The 20483-nt window shown below is 45.2% G+C and overlaps 1 protein-coding gene across 1 annotated transcript in view; it reads right to left on the reverse strand.

Annotated features, from left to right (window-relative positions):
• Window positions 1–1045: 1045 nt before the first annotated feature.
• LOC119842872 (CMT1A duplicated region transcript 4 protein homolog) overlaps window positions 1046–20483 on the reverse strand; it is a 75156-nt gene continuing 55718 nt past the window's right edge. The window contains exon 3 of the mRNA XM_038371580.2: window positions 1046–1585. Within this exon, the coding sequence (XP_038227508.2) occupies window positions 1110–1585 (476 nt within the window). The 3' untranslated portion in view covers window positions 1046–1109. The remainder of the gene's footprint in view (window positions 1586–20483) is intronic.

The following is a 20483-nucleotide window of genomic DNA, read 5'->3' on the forward strand; positions in this document are numbered from 1 at the left end:
ATTTGGGGCAAAAATTGGGGATTGGCCCTGCTTTGAGCAGGGGGTTGGACTAGATGATCTCCTGAGGTCCCTTCCAACCCTGATATTCTGTAATTCAATAGTTACAATGAGCCCCAGGCTGTAGGAAGAACTGGGAGGTAGATCTTTTATTAATTTCATTTCCCCTACCACCACCCCAAAATAGGATTCAGTGCAAAATGACCAGCTAGAACTGTGGGGGAGCATTTCAGAGATGAACATCTGTTCTTGTGACATGGAATGAATACGGGCCTGATCGGCCATTGCTCTGCCCTGCTATAGTGATTTTCACCAGTGCAAAGGGGCTAGGGTTGATTCTCGTTTGCACTAAGGCCACTCAACACCATTTGGGCAGTGTAACCAACCATCACTTTACACTGCCCAAGTGATGTAAAAGTGGCCTTAATGTAAATGAGAGTCAGGCAGTTCTGATTAAGTAGCATCTTATACCCACTTTGCTCTGGCATAAATGACCACATAATCTACAGGGCAATGGAGAATCTTTGACTCTTTATAGAATGATATTCACATAAATATATAAATGGGCTGCTGGACTCACTCCATTTTGATTTGCTTTAATGTAGGCTTGCCGTATTCGCCTAAAGTCAATACCCTTAGAGCCAGTTTATTACGCTATTAATTATTAATTATTATCATTATAGTCTTATTTACTATTACCTAGCATAGTCATGTATACTAGTGAAAAGACATTTACACCAGTCCAATGTGTGTAAAACATTACTAGATTAGAATGATAGCATCTTACGATCTCTTTGTGGGGATGTAAATGAGGACACATGGTGCAAGGGAGCAGAGAATTAGGTCCAGAACGTGTATATCTGTGTGCACACGTGTAAACATTTGTATGCTGTGTTCTACATTACACCCTGTTGTAAGGCATTTCCTAAGACACTCATGAACAAATAGAGTAGCATTCCATATGTTGTGTACGCATCATTCTACATCCAAACGAGTTCAAGTGGGGCTTTTAAGGATACGATTAAAAATCAAACCAAACCCTGAACAGTTAGTTGCAGAGTAACTTTAATGCAGTCCAGAGTGTTGAAGCAGAACACTTGAGATCTATTTTTCTAACTGCAGGCAGTTGATTTCTGCTTGCTGGGAGACATCTGGGAGCCATATGGTAGCACACGGAAGTGGGGTTTACTGGAGAAAATAACCTTATTGCCTTTAATTGGGGGGCCCGCTGAGAATGAATTACTCTGCAAAAACAAGCCCTCAGTGTTTGCTGGAGAGCCCCTGGCAATCCTAAGGGGGCTGCTATCTTCATTTGGCCTTGACGACTCTTCGGTTGTCCCAGTAAAACCTGCTTCCTGAGACTCAACGCTTGGCTTTCGTCCTGGTGTGTGGCCCCTGCTGCTCCTGCTGCTGCCCATTCCCTGTCTGCATTCCTCAGATGTTCCTTGGGACCCAGCCTTCCTCAGCTTGTCTTGCTCAACTAGCATCTTGACCGTCGGAGACATGAGAGTGATGTAGGCTGGCCACTGGCGGCAGCGGCAGATCAAAGGGCTGAGGAGGCCAATATTTGCCGAGAACATCCTCTGTTCTGGAACCCAAGAGATAAGGACAAGTTCAGAATGCAGCAAGCACAGCCAGTTACCTTCTGCTTTGCTTTGACTGCCTCGGAGGCAGCAGAGAAAGGCCTGAATTCCCCACAGCACTCACAGAGGTGCAAGGAGGAAAGGCTGGGTTTCCAGTACGGAAAGAAATCAGTGTGTTCATCTGCAATGCCCACACCTGCCAGAGCTCAGAGCCCACCACTCTGAAGAAACCAGTCGGAGTGGGCAGAGCTTGGCAGGCAAACAGTGCAATGCCCAGCACCTACTCTGCTGCAAGATTCCCATTGCTGGTGCTGCCATCGCTACCTGAGTTGCAGCAGGGTTGACCCTCGCCAGATAACAGCTCCCATGTAGGGCATGGAAGGTTTATCCTTTGCACCTTTGCTGAGCCAGATTCATGTCTCAGTGGGAGCAACAGAAGGCACAAGATCTGCCAAAGCTGCCCAACATGAAGGGAGAGTGCTCCTACCTGCACCCCTGGGGGTGAGGGGCGTAAGTTCCCCTTCATCATGGCGAGTTAGCTCTGCCAAGGCCCTACCTCTTCCCCACTCTCTTTGGTTTGTCCCGCAACCTACCAGGCAGTATCAGAGAGCTGGACATGCACTCAGGAGAGCAGAAGGACTGCAGCGGTGCTCTAGGAAATAATCAAGCGGCTGGAGCCTATCACCTCTTGCTCAATTATGTTAAAAAGAAGCTACCTATCTAAGGCACTTATCACTCTACCATCTAAGCAGCGTGACCTAATGGATAGAGCACTGCACTGGGTCTCAGAAGACCTGGATTCTATTTCTGGCTCTGCCACTGGCTTTCTAGGTGACTTTGGGCAAGTCACTGCCCAGCTCTTTGCCTCTGTTTCCCCTTCTGTAAAATGGGGATAATGACACTGACCTCATTTGTAAGGCTCTTTGAGATCTACTGATGACAAGTGCTATGTAAGAGCTAGGTATTATTGTTCACTGAAGGCATGGGTTGTTCTCCGTATTCCAAACAGCATTCTCTTGAGGGCAATATGGAACTGAGGTCAAGTTGGAACCCTCGCATATAAATTAACAAAAAGAAGAAAGGCAAAGGAAACGAAATAATAACAATACTTAGTATTTCTGCAGAGCTGTACCATGCCCGCGGTCAAACGGAGCATCAGTAGCAGGGCCCATCCCTGAATTAAAACCTCCTAACTCCCAAGTTTTCTGTTCTAACCACTACATACAGTTTCTCCTCTGGTATCTCAACAAACAAAACAAAAAGCTCTAGAAGCTATAGATATGACTGGAGAGATTAGAGTCAGAGTGTATGTCTATGTTCCAGCCGGAATAGACAGACCTGTGCTAACTTTACCTGCACTAGCATGGGGGCATGCACAGGAATAAAAATTTGGCTGTTTTTGGAGGGGCACTTCTGTGCCCCCCCCCGTGTCCAGAGGAGCTGCCACTTTCTGCACACCCTCCCCCATCCCCCGCACCTGGAGGAGCTGTCTCCCCCCCAGCTGCAGCCACTGGAGCTGGCTCTCCCTTCCTCCCTCCCCCCACAGCCCCAGGACTTTTGGAGCTCACACTCCCTGCTCGGGCCCCAGAGGAGTTCTGTGCCCTGGGTGATTGGGAGGGCCCCTGCCCCTGCTTCCCCATCCCCTGCACATGGACCTGAGAATAGCTAAAGGTAGCCATGTAAGTGCAGGGGCCTGGGCTGTACCAGCACACTGGGGACCCTTGGTACCTATTGGTGTTGCTGAAGCCCCCAGTGCTTCATCTGCTCTGCTGTTTTTAGCCATGCTAGCATGGGTCAAGCCAGCCCACATATGCCTACCTGTACGGCAATCACCACTTGGAATGCAGAGGAGACAGGTCTAGAGTCTCAGGAGAGAAAATCCAAAGAAGAAAGAAAGTCACTGAAAAGACCTGAAGGCCCCATCAAACATCAGAGTTTAGTTTCCTTTCTAGTGTTGAATTTAAAGCCTGTCACAAAACCAGCTCATTCTTGCCTGGCAGCAATTATTCATTTCAGAATTGCACAGCCCGTGAGCAGTTTCCTGCGTGCATGTAATCGCTTTTATCTTTACTTAGCACTGCATAATAAATCACCACAATTGTGTAATTAGCGATTAAATATTTACAGGAGTAAAGCATGCTCTTGGTTAAACAAGCAGGTCACTGAGGATGGAGAACTGGAAAAAGGTCCCATTGACCAGGCCTGCCTTGTGATATAATCACTCCGCTGAAATGGGGGATGCTTCCACAGTAGCAATATTTAAAACTAGATTTGGCCTAAGCATTGGAGAACAGACGGTTGGCAAAAAGAGTGTAATGGGCAGGGGGATGGACTAATAGATCCTTTTCCCATCTCTCTATGATTGTATGACATTCTTTTGGGGCCAGAGTCAGCTCCCATTAAAGTCAATGCGGAGACTCCCAGTGTCTTCAAAAGAGCAAGGGAGAAATCAGCTGTAGTTCAATTTGCAGGTGCAGGAAGCCCAGCCCATCAAGTGTTTGTAATTTCTATCCCTGAGACACCTTATGAAATGTTTTATACAGGAAGAATTAGCACCAGTAAATATCTGCACCTCTATAGCTCCATCCATCTGAGAGGCTGAAAATGCTTTGCAGTCATTTGATCAACCTCTCAATGCCCCAAATGGCAGTGAGGCACAAAGAGAAAATATGGTTATGCAACGGAGGAACTGCACTGGAACTCAACAGATCTAGGCTTAGTTCCTGGTTCTGACACAGACTCTCTGCATGACTTCAGGCATGTCGCTTAGGGTGGAATTTTCAAAAGCACCTAAGTCATTTAGGAGTGCAAGTCAATGGAACTTGTGCTCTTAAATCCCTTAGGTGTGCTCCTAAATCCTACCTCATCTCTCTGTGGCTCAGTTTCCCATCTGTTAAGTGGGGATACTAATACTTCTTTTCTCCCTCTGTGTTCAGCTAAAGAGAGGAAGTTCTTTCGGGCTAAGCTTTTACTATGTATTTGTACAGTGCCATACTCAAAGGGCCTTTGTTCTCAGTTAGGGCCTTTACGTGCTACTATAATAGACACAATCCCTGCATCTGGTAGGGAGGTATTCTTATCCCCATTTTAGAGACAGAGACTCTGCGAAATGTTACATGACTTTCCCATGGTCACTCAGCAAGTCAATGGCAGAAACAGGAACAGAACCCAGGAGTTCTGACTTTCAGTCATCTATTCTAACCACTAAGCAACAGTGCTATGCCTAATTATTAATGGAAACCATGCTCTGCTCAAGCTTATCTTCTGCTCACTTTACTGGTGGAATAGCACTGTGCCAGAAAAAAACCCATATGCGTTTGTTTTCAGTGCTCTACACCTATCCACGTTCTGTGCATTCCCATCTCCAAGAATGTCAGAGAATCCAGCATAAGTTGTACTGTATAATTATTCCTGCAGCCTCTGGACTGCTTGGCTCTGTTGCTCTGCAGCTCCTGGTGACATACTGTCTCATGCAGGGTGCACACAGTCTGGAATTTGTTCTTATGTATGCTGTACTCCTGCCCACCCTGAAGAACATGGAAGTCACTGAGATAACTGGCTGCTGTTCTCTTTTATTTTCTGCTTCTCACTACTCCCTTCCCTTCCTTCTGCTCTCTGCATGCTTGTCAGCAATTCCATTCTGACTGGGATCATGTTGACACTAATTTCAGTCACCTGATTAGAATCAGAAGAATCTTTCATTACATCCCAAGGGCATATGTTGTAGGTTTTCTTCACTTCCCTGCATTACTAAGCTGTCCAAAGTCTACTGCAGGCCTTTTTCTTAGTGCTTTTTAGTGAAATCCCCATGTAGTTACTGCATGAGCTGATACCATCATAGGGCCTAATCACATCAGCCACACTATCAGAGGCTCCTTCACCTGCGCATCTACCAATGTGATATATGCCATCATGTGCCAGCAATGCCCCTCTGCCATGTACATTGGCCAAACTGGACAGTCTCTACGTAAAAGAATGAATGGACACAAATCAGACGTCAAGAATTATAACATTCAAAAACCAGTTGGAGAACACTTCAATCTCTCTGGTCACTCGATCACAGACCTAAGAGTGGCTATACTTCAACAAAAAAGCTTCAAAAACAGACTCCAACGAGAGACTGCTGAATTGGAATTAATTTGCAAACTGGATACAATTAACTTAGGCTTGAATAGAGACTGGGAATGGATGAGTCATTACACAAAGTAAAATTTTTCCCCATGGTATTTCTCCCTCCCACCCCACCCCCCACTGTTCCTCTGATATTCTTGTTAACTGCTGGAATTAGCCTACCTTGCTTGTCACCATGAAAGGTTTTCCTCCTTTCCCCCCCCTGCTGCTGGTGATGGCTTATCTTAAGTGATCACTCTCCTTACAGTGTGTATGATAAACCCATTGTTTCATGTTCTCTGTGTGTGTGTATATATCAGGTTTCAGAGTAGCAGCCCTGTTAGTCTGTATTCGCAAAAAGAAAAGGAGTACTTGTGGCACCTTAGAGACTAACAAATTTATTAGAGCATAAGCTTTCGTGAGCTACGAAAGCATCCGATGAAGTGAGCTGTAGCTCACGAAAGCTTATGCTCTAATAAATTTGTTAGTCTCTAAGGTGCCACACGTACTCTTTTTCTTTTTTGCATGAGCTGAGTTTACCTGGGATGTACAGATGTGGCTCTCGGTAGCACTAGTGAGACTAATTTAATTTAGCTAATTTAAAATAAGGGGAGGTATTCAAAAATGACCGAAAACTAAATGATCCCCCCCCAAAAAAAATCACTTGAGGGTCAAACAAACCTTTCTGTTCATCCTGAAACAAAAGGGTCTTTTTTCAATTGTTTTGGTTTTGGTGAAAAAAATCAGTTTTGGTTTGAACTGAACCACTTTTTCGTTCCAGTTTGGTCCTGAACCGAAAATCAATTATTCGCTCAGTTCTAGGATCGAGTAATCTATACTTTACACAATAGGAAAACTTGTAGAATAAATGTTGAGGTAGCTTTGGTCTCCCCAATTGTTCTCTTATTGGTCAGATGCCAGAGTGAGGGCTATTACATAGACAGATGGTGTGCAGACAGACAAGCTCCTCCACCAATATATAAGTAGAGGTGATGAAAATTTTTAACACAACAAAATTCCTGTCAGAAAATGTGGTTTTGCTGAAATCAAAATTTCCCACAGCACAATGTCAATTTTGATGAAAATTTTCAATTTTCTGATCAGGTGAATCAAAACAAAAACTGTTGTTTGAAATCACCTTTTTGAAACAAAGCTACATTTTCTATTCCAAAATAAAAAAAAGTCAGGAATTTTTTAGAAATTTCCATTCCAATATTTGCGATCTGAAACTTTCCAGTTCAACATTTTGACTTTTTGTTCCTTTTCTGAGCAGAAAGTCATTTCAAAATGTTGAAATTTCCCATGAAAGACCAATCCCATTCCCCACCCCACCCCTCCCCCAGCTCTATTTATGAGAGTTTTGGCCTGGTACGTAGCTAGGAAAACAATACCAAGCAACTCCCTTCAGCCTTCATTTTGCAAACCAAAAGGCATCTGCTAGCAAGGAGCCTGGCTGCTAATCAGTGGTTGCATGGAATACATTTGCACAACAGAAAATGTGTTTAAACTGTGTGTGTGCAAATATAGTGTTGCCTTGACAGCCCTGCAGACTGAGGTCCACTGTGTAACAGAAGGATTGGCTCCAAAGGCAACAACGATGATTCTGTATTTGAAGGCTCAAAGAATAAGGGCCTGATCCAAAATGCTTTGAGTCCATCCACTGAGCTCAATAGGCTAGGGATTAGGTCTTGAAAAGAAGAACTAACATTCTAGCTGAAAGCTGGGGACCCAGCCATTCAACAACACTGAGCTGTAAATTAAATACAGTAATAACAAAGGCCATGGAAAAGAACTCTGTGCACCAAACAGGCACATCCAAAACTTACAGTCTGTTCCCATACCGCAGGCCCAACTGGCTCTGCTATGAAACATCTGTGAGCTGCATTCCAAGCATCTTGGAGAGAGAGCCACAAACAGTCAATGATTTGTACAGTAGTACCAAATCAAAACGTGACACTGTAGGTGTCGTAAAGAGACAGCTGATGGGCCCTTCTTTCAAAAATCTCCGTGGGAGGGTGAGGTAAGGAGAGCAGATTATTTTTAGTTTATATGTAGAGCCCCCTGAAAATGTGAGAGAGGAGTTGAAGAGTGAACAAATAGATATGGTATAGTTCCTGCCTCAGGGAATTTACAATGCAACAAATGAAAGCAACAAGCCATAGCAGGGGATGGAATAAGGAAAGACAAGAATTACAGCAATGAGTCTTGGCTTTGGCATGTGCACATCTCAATTACATTTATATTGTTTTTTTAAAAGAGTGCTTATCTGAGCTTCACTAAACCAAAAACTGTATCCAGCCAAATTCTCTTTTGATGTAAAGGGGATAGATAACTTTATGGTCACGTGTAAGAGTTAGGAATAGGAAGATATGTGCGTATAGTAGTTTTGGATCTCATGACATTTAATTAAGGTTGCATGGAATTATTTTGATCAGAGGGAAAGCATTGCTGTTTGTATGATATTTATGTTGGCTGAGGTTTTCAAAAGAGCTTATAGTCGAATTGCTAAAATACCTTTTTGTGGAATTGAATATGCTTTGGATAGGAGCATAGAATTCAGTCTGCGTGATGAAAGAGCAAGGCATTCACATTTTTGTGCACAGTTAGGAAAGTTATGTGATGGATGGATAGCGTTGGTTTAGATTTTTGTGAGAATGTTTTGCTACAAAGCAAAGTTAAGGCTATTTGGTGTTGGCCAATGAGAATGTTTCCATTTCGGTGTGTGTGGGTGTGCGTCTGAATTGCATGTGAAGGTGAAACAAACCTGGGATGAGGCCTCAGGATCTGATTTCCAAACCTCTCCTCTGTTATATCACTGGTGGTCCCAGGTGTTTCTCCTCCGACCTTCACCTCCAGTCCTCGCTGCACTGGCACCCACCAAAATGACGCACAAGCTACATTCCAAGACTGGACAGCAGTGAGAACACCACTGACTGCTTGGAACACCGCACCCATTCCCCGTCTGACTCCTCAAGGCTTCCATAACTTTTCCTGGCCGTTGGTCTAGGGTGACCACAGGGGCAGCATTGGCCAGGGAGGCTTGTGGGGGCTATAGCCACCCCAAAATTTGCCTTAGCCCCCGCCCCAGCCACCCTTCCCAGTGCAAAGGTCAAACATTACAGAGGAGTAAGGGTGGCATGGTATGGCATTGCCACCCTTACTTCTGCGCTGCTGCTGACGGCAGCTCTGCCTTCAGAACTGGGTGCCCGGCCACCAGCCGCCACTGTCTGCTCTGCCTTCAGAGCTGGGCAGCTCATACCCTCCCAGAGTACATTCCATGCCCCCTATTGTTAAAAAAAAGTGTGTGTGCTCACAAGATGTAAAGTGCAGCTCTCCCAATTTTCTGTCTAGCCCAACTCAGCCCCCCACTGGGAAGAGGCTGGCACCGCCCCTGGATGACCAGATAGCAAGTGTGAAAAATCAGGATACTTTCTTTTTCGGGAGTGGGAGGGGGTAATATTTGCCTATATAAGATAAAGCCCCTAATATTGAGATGGTTCAAATAATATCGGGATGTCTGGTCACTCTAAGTTGGTCCCTCCATACATTTCCACCATGGACACCAGATAAATGAACCAGGGTGCTAGCTAAGAGATACATTGGTGTGGGGCACACTGAGGAGAAACAGGGTCATGGAAGGACTGGGGGCTAAGTGGGGGGGGTTATGCTTAGGGTGGGCTGGAGGGATTGCACCTAAGGGAGACGTGAAGGAGGGTTCTGAAGAACCATCAGTTGGTAACATCTTGGATTTGGCTACTAGCCTTGGCTGGATTTGAATCCCCAGCCAACAGAGAAAAGGCTCTGTGATCCACTACAAATCTTGGGAGCCTTCAGGTGTTCCTACTGTGCAAGTGGCTGTTACGAAGGGCTGCCTCTGCGGTGCATCTGGTGATGCATCCCAGAGCTCATTTAGGAGAAGGAATTTTTCCCATAGCACAGACAGGAGTCCCTGTCTGCCACTGAAGTTGGACGGTGCTTAGTAAACCCAGCCTAGGGTTTATCTGTAGCTGCCAGAGAATTAAACAGTTCACAAACTACCCAAAGGGACTGAGCAGCCTAACAGAGCTGTCTCCTGTCTCATGCTAATGCTGGCTTTTCACTGGCAGGAGCTCACCAGGTACATCCTGATGGGAATTTCACATTCTCTCCTCACAACGGATTCTAGCAACATACCCTTGTCTAGCACAGCATACTCTGCTAATGCAAGCTCAGGCTGGTTCAGCGCCTGGGGAATCCCAGTGGCTGCTGCCAAGATATTCATTTGGGTCACCCCCAGCATCCTCGCTGAGCCTCTCTGCCCACTCAGCTGGGGCATACTGCCCACGGGCTAGGTGTGGCCTGTGATCCACTGCACCACACAGCTGAAATAAGGCCAATGTTCTCGCGTCCTGTCCTCAGAAACATTTCATTCAGCTGCCTGACAATCGGCGAGAATCAAACCTCTAAAAAGCCTGGCTGTTGGGATAAACCACAGCCACTGAGTTCAGCTGCTCCCCCACAGCTTATGTGTCCATTACCTCTTTCTCCATCCGACCCTTCTCTTTCTCTCCTCCAAGCCCCATCTTTCTTCCTCTTCTCCTTCCAACTCCATCCTTCTTTCTCTGCTTCCTATTCACTTTCTTTGCCAACAATCCTTGCCTTCAGCCTCCCCTTGCGTAACCATGCACATACTCAAGTATCCTAATCCCTCAGCTCAATGGGTCCCATGGCCACACCCAGTTCCCTCTCCTGCATGAGATCTGCAGTGTGGGAAGGTGAGGTGTGGTTCTGGGAATCTATCTGCAGGTGTCTGGCCAGTTCCTTTAATCAAATCTCACAGGTTAAGAGACGTCCCTGAAAGCATTTATCCCATTTCCTACGTGACCCCAGGAAAGCCCCAGATTTAAAGACAGCAGCAGAACCTGGTTGAACCCACTGAGACCATGAAATGGACAAAAGCAAAGGCGGCAAGGCTTGTTAGCAAGCAGTAGGAGTTAAGCTCCTAAATCCCTTAGTCCCAGATGCTCAAAGGTCTCTAAATACTTTGAGGTTGGGAGCCTTAGGAGCTATTGAAATTTTAGTTTGAAAACACAAGCCCTGGAAATCAGACCTGAAAACTCCTCCCCATGGGAAGGTTGCAGGGAAGGCTCAGGAGAATATAGTTCCCCAATATTTATTCAACATGGAATTTAAGAAGCGCTCGGTCCTGGCCTAACTCTGTGCCCACTGCAATCAAACTCGCAGGAGGCAAAGCTGTCATTGACTTCAGCAGGAGCAGAGTTAGGTGAAATGCTCTTCAATATCCCACCCAAACAGAGGGATCTATCCCTGATATTTATTATTCTCCTGGGAAGCTCCCGCACAAGCTGTATTTAAATTGAATAATTTAGGAAACTGACCGAAACTCTGTGAGCCAGAGCTCAGCACAAGGCACCTCTCCTGAAGCACCCAGCCAATCTGGCAGATGGAGGATATCCAGGCGTAACTTGTCAAAGAAGAATGTGGCATGGAAGGTTTGTGCCTCGCTCGCATGCAACAGCTCCTGTTAGTAACGAAGCCTGGGTAGCATTGCCCTTCAGGGCAGGTAGAAACTGACAAGACTTTTTAACTGGGGACGTGAAGTCCGGATTTGCAACAAAAATTCAACCTCTGAGCAACCTAAACCTACCTAACTTCATACACACCCTGAAGGGCTTTAGCCAATCCTGGTCCCGACAAAGTTTTGTCCCTGACCCAGTGGGAGCAGGATGGGTTCCTAAATGTGTGTGCATGCATTTTGCAAGGATTTAGATTTTATACCCTATCTGGTCTTCCTAGAAACACATCTCCTTATGGGAACTGAAGATCCTTTCTCTGTTTAGAAAACAATTTGCTTGAAGGGTTCCTCTTGCCCCCAGCTGAGTCCATTTCACATAGGCACTTAAATCCCAATCTTCTGATCTTTATTTTAGGGATGAGCCAGAGTTTGAATGCAGATAGGGGGATCTGCCAGGACTTCCCCATTGTTCACAGACACTTGGATCCAGGTTTTTAATTTGGAACTCTCGCTTTTTTGTTCCAACAAACAGAAACAGACACTGCATTCGAGTGTGCGATGTAAGGACAACGCCTCCTGGTGCGCCATGGCGCCCAAGGGGAGTGCACCACTGGTAGGGCAGGGTATGTGCTCCCTTCCTCAGCAGTGACCTCTGCTGGCCAGGAAAGAGGGGACCATGGAGCGTCTTCCACACCCCTTGTGGGATGGCTTGTTTCACAGAGGGTGGTAGCAGAGAGCAGCCTCTGAGCTTTACATAGTGCAGGGATTGCAATTTGTCTCTAATCTTCAATGTGGTGCACAAAAGGAGGAAGGTTTCTTACACACTATACACCCACAATTTGACCCTGAGTGTGCAACAGGCACACAGACATAGCAGAGGAGCTTGTCCATACTTCTGCAGTCTTATCCAATGCAGATTAAAATTAGAAACCTGTTAGGGTCTGCCTGTTACTCAACTACTCCAAGGAAGTCACTGATACATGCCAGATTGGATTTTTGGATACAGTGTTACTAAGTTTGCAATTATTAGGTAAACCCCAATTGTTTTGCACTGCTTTGGTAATGCAAAGCAACAAGCAGTCCAGTCGAATCCACTACCAAACCAGGTTTACAGCTGTTTTGTGTCACCTAAGCACCCAGCATGTGTCGGTGAATCTGGCCCATTGTGATCCTCTCCACAAAGATCCCCATCAAACCACTGGCTCCATATGAGCCAGCAAGAATACAGGTTCTTTAGGAAGTTTAAAATCAAAGGCACTAAAAGAGAAAAGAAATATTCCCACACCTTGGAATGTGAGCAGTCAATTTCAAGTCCACACCAAACACTTCCAGAGTTCACGAGTGCTCTGATTCAAGGCATGAGATTCAGAGCTCACTCTGATTTTGACAAAAAGAGATGAAAACAATGGTAGAGCCTTGTAAAACCAGCAGTTGTTGCAGACAAACAGGGAGACCCTTTTCATGAACAGCAGGAGAAATCTGCCAGCATCATTGGTGGAGAAATGTTTCTCAGTGGATACCACTTTTCATTTTCTATCCCACACCAAAAAAAAAAAAAAAGCTAATTTTTGGCCGATGCTGAAATTTCACTGAATAAAACCCAGCACTTGACTGCCTATCCCTACGTTGCTCTCCATGTTACGGTCCCTGTAGCCAGAAACACCACCTTATGTATCATGTCTGTGTTGCTGATTTATTTTACAAGCTGCTTCAGGAGACCATTAGATGGGAATAAAGCCCAAGGAACAAAACTGCAGATAAAAAATCCTGGTCAATAAACATTTCCTCTGTAATCTAAAATCTGCATTGCTGGCAGCAGGAACCAGTGCAGTAACACCCATTGATTTGTTTTCCCAGAACATGTTGAGATAGTCAATGTAATCAAAGAGATAAGAGAACAATTTCCCAAAAGAAAAAGGATTTTGCTTTTTATGAAAAACATTGAAATCATAAAGCTACTGACGCTTTCCTGCATGCTGCAACTACTGCAAGTTATAATTCTAAGAGGAATTCCTGGCAGTGGGACAATTTTCACACTCTTATATTTAGAAAGAGCTTGCATAAAAAATAGCCAAAGCTGTCAGTTATAAGTCATGCTGTTCTGACAGTGCCCAGAACATGTAGTAAAAGCAAATGAGGGGGAAATGAAATTACATGTTGCAGAGGGAAACTTTGCAAACTAATAAGCTTTTGTTAAAAAAAATCCCCCACCTTTGGAATAATTAGAACTCGTTTTCTCTCCCTCTTTTGTTTAAGTTACAGTTTTTCTCACAAAAAGAAAAGGAGTACTTGTGGCACCGTAGAGACTAACAAATTTATTAGAGCATAAGCTTTCGTGAGCTACAGCTCACTGCTTATGCTCTAATAAATTTGTTAGTCTCTAAGGTGCCACAAGTACTCCTTTTCTTTTTGCGAATACAGACTAACACGGCTGCTACTCTGAAACCAGTTTTTCTCACTGCTCCCTTCTGACGGACTGCTGGCTCCCAAATGCTGATCTCTTATTTATTTTACTTTTCACCATGTGGTTTCTATATTCACCTGGTTTGGATCTGCTAATCAGAAAGAGCTCATGTCTCCAGAGACTGGGACAGAGGAGGGAGAAATACTTTAGTTTTGCTTTGGAATCAGGAATCAACCTCATGAAAAACATTTGCTTTTTGAGTGGCTTTAATGGATTGCACGAAAGACATACATTTACACTGCAAAAGTGTACAGATATATGGCTTGATCCATTAAAGGCAGTGGAAAAAAATCTCTTTGACTTCAGTGGGCTTTGGATTGGGGCCATGATGTCTTTCATTGACATTATATTTTAAATCCAATTGACATCTATAATTCCTGTGATTAATCCATATATAGTGCATACAAATACTGAAACATGCTAGGACGGCTCCTCTTGCAATCTTTTCAAAGCTGGAACACCCACAAGAAAGTCTGATTTCCCCAGGTAATTGCCAGATCAAAGCAACTCAGATAAGCACCCAACCCCCATCTGAACCCACTCAGGGGCCCGTTAATTTAATCAGTTTCTTTAGATCAGCCCCTAGGAAAGAAGTTGTTGTTGTATCAAATATTGTAGAGAAGGAGAAATCACTGATGAGTCATGGCAAATATCAGTCAAATCACAAATGTGATCAAACTTTGTGACAACTGTGGTTTTATTTGCCATCTTTCACTTCACTTCTTTCTTCCTGTGCTAGGTCCAACCACTTGGCCCTCCTCAGGGATCCTGGAAACATCCCTTGTTTTCCTCAGTGCACCCCAGGCGTGAGAAATTGGGTGAGGCCTTGCAGCAGAACTGACAAAAGAGGCAAGAAAACCTGTGATTCTGTCAATGCTTTCAGTCCTGGAGAAAACCACTCTCTGAAGTGCAGATGCAGCTATCTTGATGATGAACATGGGATGGAAAGATTAGATTTTACAGAGGATATAATGGACCCATCTTCCCAGGAGCATTTCTTCATTCTAGATATGAGATTATATTTATTGGTTCTTGGTTTTTACAGCAACTTTTTAGCTGCTCATTCCCCCCCGCCCCGTCAAGGTTCCCTGAACAAAATATATGAAACTCCAAGAACAAGGTGATGCATTTTCTGCCTCTGTAATTCAGCAGTGTACAAAGGGATGTCAGTAATATTTTTCAGGACATGAAGCCAATGTAAAATCTTACCAACAAGAAATTCCCTTTGCATTTGATCCTGGTCCTATTGAAGGAAATTGTAGTTTGCTATTGACTTTAATGGGATAAGGCTTCCACCCTTAGTGCCAACCCAGATATCATAGAATCATAGCATATCAGGGTTGGAAGGGACCTTAGGAGGTCATCTAGTCCAACCCCCCTGCTCAAAGCAGGACCAGTCTCCAATTTTTGCTCCAGTTCCCAAATGGCCCCCTCAAGGATTGAACTCACAACCCTGGGTTTAGCAGGCCAATGCTGAAACCACTAAGCTATCCCTCACAATAGCGGCATCTGTTAAAAGTACTGCTTGAAAGTGAATAAAGGTGATGAAGGAATAACAGCAACAAAAAACCCTTTATTCATACATCTGATTTCACTGCTTGAAATTCTCCATAAACTAATTCACAGCCAAACTCCTGTCCATGCAAGTGAATTGGGAAGCTGTGTAACAAGGGCAGAAAATCATCTTCACAAAACCCAGTGGAGGAGTAGATGACAGACAAGGCAGCATAGGAGAAGCTGTGTGTCCACTGCCCAGCATCACATCGCAGTGAACAGGAAAAGGCTGAACCTGGGGTCTCAGCTCACAGTGAGAAATCAATATAGGAAGAAAACAGCCTGGCAAATATTTTCTTTCTTTACCGGTTTCCTATTGGAAGGGCCTCAACACCCGCTCAATTCAGTGGGAACCCTTCTCATCGATTCCAGTGTGCTTTGGATCAGGCCCTTAATGCAAATCAGCATCTGACTAGTGAAACAGAAGCACCAGGTGGGCTTGTAGTGATAAAAAACCAATTCGCTGAGATCCAGCATTAACCTGGCAGATGCTAGTCATGTCACTTAATGCACTACTGGAAGGTGTTCAGCTATTACCGTGATGAAGGCAGGATAAGAACCGGAATAGAATAGAGCCCTTCCACAGCTGTGCCTCTTTAAATCCAGCAGCTTTAGTGAGCAAACAGACTAGATAATCTGATGATGGTTTCTGGCTTTAAACTCTATGTATTTCATAGAGTTTAACGCCAGAAACCACCATCAGAATTATCTCATATCAAAATATCCCATATCCAAGTGCTGTTAGATTTACAAAATTAACACTGGAAAACATCAAAAAATGCAAAAGTTAACGTTCTGACAGCAGTGGCAATTTGGATGCACTGTATCCTCTGTGTTTGATGGGACATATTTTATAATCTACCTGTTAATACATTAGAGGACAAGGAACATTAAAAAATGCACATGTGCAATGCACCTGGATGAACAGTTGCCATGGAACCTTGACTTTTGCATTTCATGGCATCCATTAGTTTTGCTTTGCAGCCATGCCACTGCATAAACTTTGTGGGAGGGGGATTGTATCTAATTTCTTTGCTTTAAAAGAAAAGAGAGAGAAAAGAAATGCAGGCAGACATCATGCATGGAAACCTTCCGGAACATTTCAGAAACTTCCGAGCGGGCATAAATAGGAGCTACAATCGAAGGGGCAGACCAGCAGCTGGTGCAAATCAATGTAGCTCCATTGACTTCCTACATTGACTTAAACCAGAGGAAGCTCTAACCCAATTTTGTTTGGGAACCTTAGCTAGGGTGAGTGCTATCCGATGCCCAATTAATAGTCCAAAGAAATCATGGACATCAGCAACAGCTGGCATCAATTAGAGTAGCTCTCTTGACTTCACTGTAGCTGTGCTGATTCATATCAGCAGCATATAAAATGAGCATCAGTCCTTTGAATCAAGAAACAGGTGGTGACCGCAGTTCATGTCCCTTGAAGGTGAGCTTGATTCTCACTCCTCCCTGTTTGCTACTAAGTCTTGTTCCCTGGCTGGACCCATATCTTTCCATCTGAAACATAGGGCAAAATCCTGGCCCATCTGAAGTCAGTGGGGAGTTTGCCATTGATTCCTATAGGGGCAGGACTTCACCCCGGATGTTTTAAAAACAGAATCGAATAACCCCAAAGGGCATGGCTCCAAAGCCCACTGGAGCTGACAGGAGCCTTCCCACTGACAGAATGGGCTTCGGAGAAGACCCTAAAGCAACTTCTCCTACAGCATGGGCCCTGCCAGCACAGCTTTCCAATCCCCATTGGTGATGAGCCAGTGCCCTCCAGGACAGAGCAATGAGAAAAACTTTGGGGAGTGGCCGGGAGTGGTCCGAAATACAGGGGAAAGAGCTTGTTTATCTGAAAATACAAGGAGACAAATAGTTGACATTAAGATTTCAGGCAGGCTGTGGGATTGGACTATTTCTTTCAGTTCTCACACAAAGGGGCCTTTTTTCCCCCTCACACTCTAAAAGAGAAGCAAAACAACGGCCACACACAGAAACCATATTGATGGCCAGGGAAAGGTCTGTGGAATTTCTGTGGATTTTCTCTGTCCGAGACACAATGTCCTGTGCTCCAAAGCGACAGACAAAGTAGGACGCAAAGGCCAAGATGTTTGCATATGACTCTGTATCTGCCTCTTTTAACTGCCACCCCCACCAGCCTCCACCCAGGCAAAGCCATTATTGCTCCAAAGCCCTGAGCTTCTTCTGGAACTCCAGCAAGTTCGGCCGACAGCACATTTGGGAGTCTAGACTTGTTTCAGGCAGTGCGGTGTGCTTGCTGAGCACTAACTCCATGGCTAATGTAAAGCCTCAGCAAGGAAGAGAATGAATGCACTGGAGATATTCATTTAGGAGTCAGTCATGTTCCTGACACTGGAAGAGGAGCGTGTGCAGAGCCCCATTCTCCAGGATCTCTTGCATGGCAGTGCACAAGGTTGGACCAGGGGTGGGCCAAAGATCCAGTGGTTTATGGAATCTCCAGTTGTCCCAGCCGTCTGTCTGTTCTAATGGACCATCTACTGTAAGCCAGACCAGACTGCTTCAGAGTTATAGGATAGCATTTTCAAAAGCATCTTAGTGATTTAGTAACCTAAGTCCCATTTTCAAAAGTGAACTAGATGTTTAGGCACCTAAGTGTCACAGAAAGTCAATGGGACTTTAACTTCTCAGTCACTACGGCACTTTTGAAATCTTACCACTCAATGTTTTGTCTTGTTGCATAGGACGTGGTCTAGTGGTCTGAGACCTGGACTGGGAGCAAGGCATTCCTGCATTCTCATTACCTGTCTGATTCATCCGCTGGCCTTTGCCAAGTCACATGCACTCTCTGCCTCAGATTACTTCTCTATGAAATGGGGCTTATTTTTCTACTCGCTCCTATTGCATGTTGATCTATGCCAGTGGCTCTCAAACTTTTTTACCGATGACCTCTTTCACATAGCAAGCCTCTGGGTGCGACTCGCACTTATAAATTAAAAACACTTTTGTATATATTTAACACCATTATAAATGCTGGAGGCAAAGCGGGGTTTGGGGCGGACGTTGACAGCTTGTGACCCCCCATATAATAACCTTGCGACCCCCTGAGGAGTCCTGACCCCCCAGCTTGAGAACCCCTGATCTCTGCTATCTAGATCCATCCTATTCTATCCCATATCAAACACCTCTCCTATTAGATCCTGCTCCTTAGAGTACAGCCAAACAATCCTTCCCTTCTTCCCTTTGTTCAGTTGGTCTTCTGGAAGTGACGAAAAGTACACTAGTGTATGTGTGACCCAGGCTATCCCATTAGATCACTTACAATGGAGGTATAAATAACAACACGAGTTTGCTCTACGGTAGTAAATGTACAACCACCCATTGGCCTGGAACAGAGAGAACAAATGTATTAAGCAAGGAAACGGCACCCAGGAGAAGTGGCTATAAATCACCCAGGAACCCCCACTTCACAGATCAGCTCAGATCAGTACATGGAAGCCCTGTCCCTGGAGACCTGCGGGTTCTGGGGCAGGCAGACTGAAAAAGCTGGCCTCTTCACCTTCTGCCTTCCCACCAGCTCTGGCTGGTTGCTAGCTGGAAATCCTGCCAGCTCTCCTCCAGCTGGAGTAGGGGGATGCCGTTCAAGAAGGAGCTGTGCAGGCTGCAAGAGAGGGAACATGCTGCTTCTGCAGGGGCCCAGCAGGCTGAAAGCCCAAGCTCTGGGCTGAGGGACAGTCCCAGGGAGCAGCCTGAGTGTGGGAATTTCTGAATGCAGGAATCAGCTACTGCCCAAAGAGAAGGAGGTATCTGAATCCAGGACTAAGGGGCTAAGGCTGGAGAGGCTGTCAAGACTGATTGTGGCAGATGGATTTATGCCTTGCTCCCAATAATGGCCCTGCGCACTGACACAGGGGTTCTGTCCATGCTGATAAGGGCACAGAGAGATCTGTGCACAGGAGCGATTCCTGGCTGAGTTCCTGCCTCCCTCAGGGTTGTAAGAGTTTGGAACAGGTAGCAGAGTGGGGACCCCCCCCCGCCCCCGCCACTCATCCTGATGCCTCTTGGAGATTGTGACAGGGTGAGCAACTCACCACTAGACAGCACCACACCTTGGCGGTTCTGTTGCTTCCACACTGAACACTTAAACAAGGAAAGCTATTAGCAAACAAGGTCAGTTTAGGATAGTGTTTGTACGTGAGGCTGGAGACACACTGAAAATAAATACACCATTTTTATAGTAAGGGCTCATTGTGACCCTAGTGCCAGTGAAAAGTTAGTAATTCAGTTTCAGCACGATACAAATGGGGACCACAGATGCCAAGGACAATGGAATGCATTGTGTTTGTAGCTGAGTGAATCGCATGATACTGGAGTGATTGGCATGTGGCCACACTATGACCTGACGTTTCACTTTCTCAGTTAAGCCTGGTAGAAGGCAGAAGAAATTAGCAGAATGCTACTCTCCAGACTAGCTGTGAGTCTGTGTCTCTTTGAAACACGTGGTAATATCTAGCACTTCTACAGCACTTTCCAGCCAAGGGCCTCAAATTGATTTACAAATACTAATTAAGCCAGTCACAGCCACATATCGATTTTATAATCCCCATTTTACAGACAGGAAAACTGAGTCACTAGCCCAAGGTCAAACAACAAATCATGGTCAGAGCTGGGAGGGGAACCTGGGTTTCATAGAATCATAGAAACGAAAGGCTGGAAGGCATCGTGAGGGGCCATCTACTCCATTCCCCTGTGCTGAGACAGAACCAAGTCAACTTAGACCAAGTACACCTGTCTAATCCTAGACTCTGACCAGCAGGCCATGCTGTCTCCTGAGTACTTGAGGGGTGTAGCCCCTATGGAAAGCTAATGGCACAGTTTGTTGTAAAGGGATAGTCCAAGCAGCACAACAGAGAGAAATGATCACTGAGAGGTGGAAAGCTCCTTCTCCTTCTCCCAGGAGATCAAGGGGCCCAAAGCTCAGGAAATGAGTCCTCCTTAGCTTTTGACTGTTGGCACTCCACTACATTTTATATATCTAGGGGCTATTCTGCTGTGTTACAGAGCCACTAATCTCCCCATCCATCAGGACGTGAAACCACGAAAAATAAGCAACTGCACAATTTCCAGTCAATCTGAAAGAGGAAGTGCTGCTGCAGTCCAAACAATGGGTGCTTTGTGAACCCAGGGAACAAGCAGGGAAAGCACAACAAGGCATTAAAAATGACATGCTAGGCGAGCATGGTGGTTCAAACAGATCAGTCTGTTCATCCTTCATTTCCCTGAG

Source organism: Dermochelys coriacea, chromosome 14, assembly GCF_009764565.3.
Source record: "Dermochelys coriacea isolate rDerCor1 chromosome 14, rDerCor1.pri.v4, whole genome shotgun sequence".
NCBI lineage: Eukaryota > Metazoa > Chordata > Testudines > Dermochelyidae > Dermochelys > Dermochelys coriacea.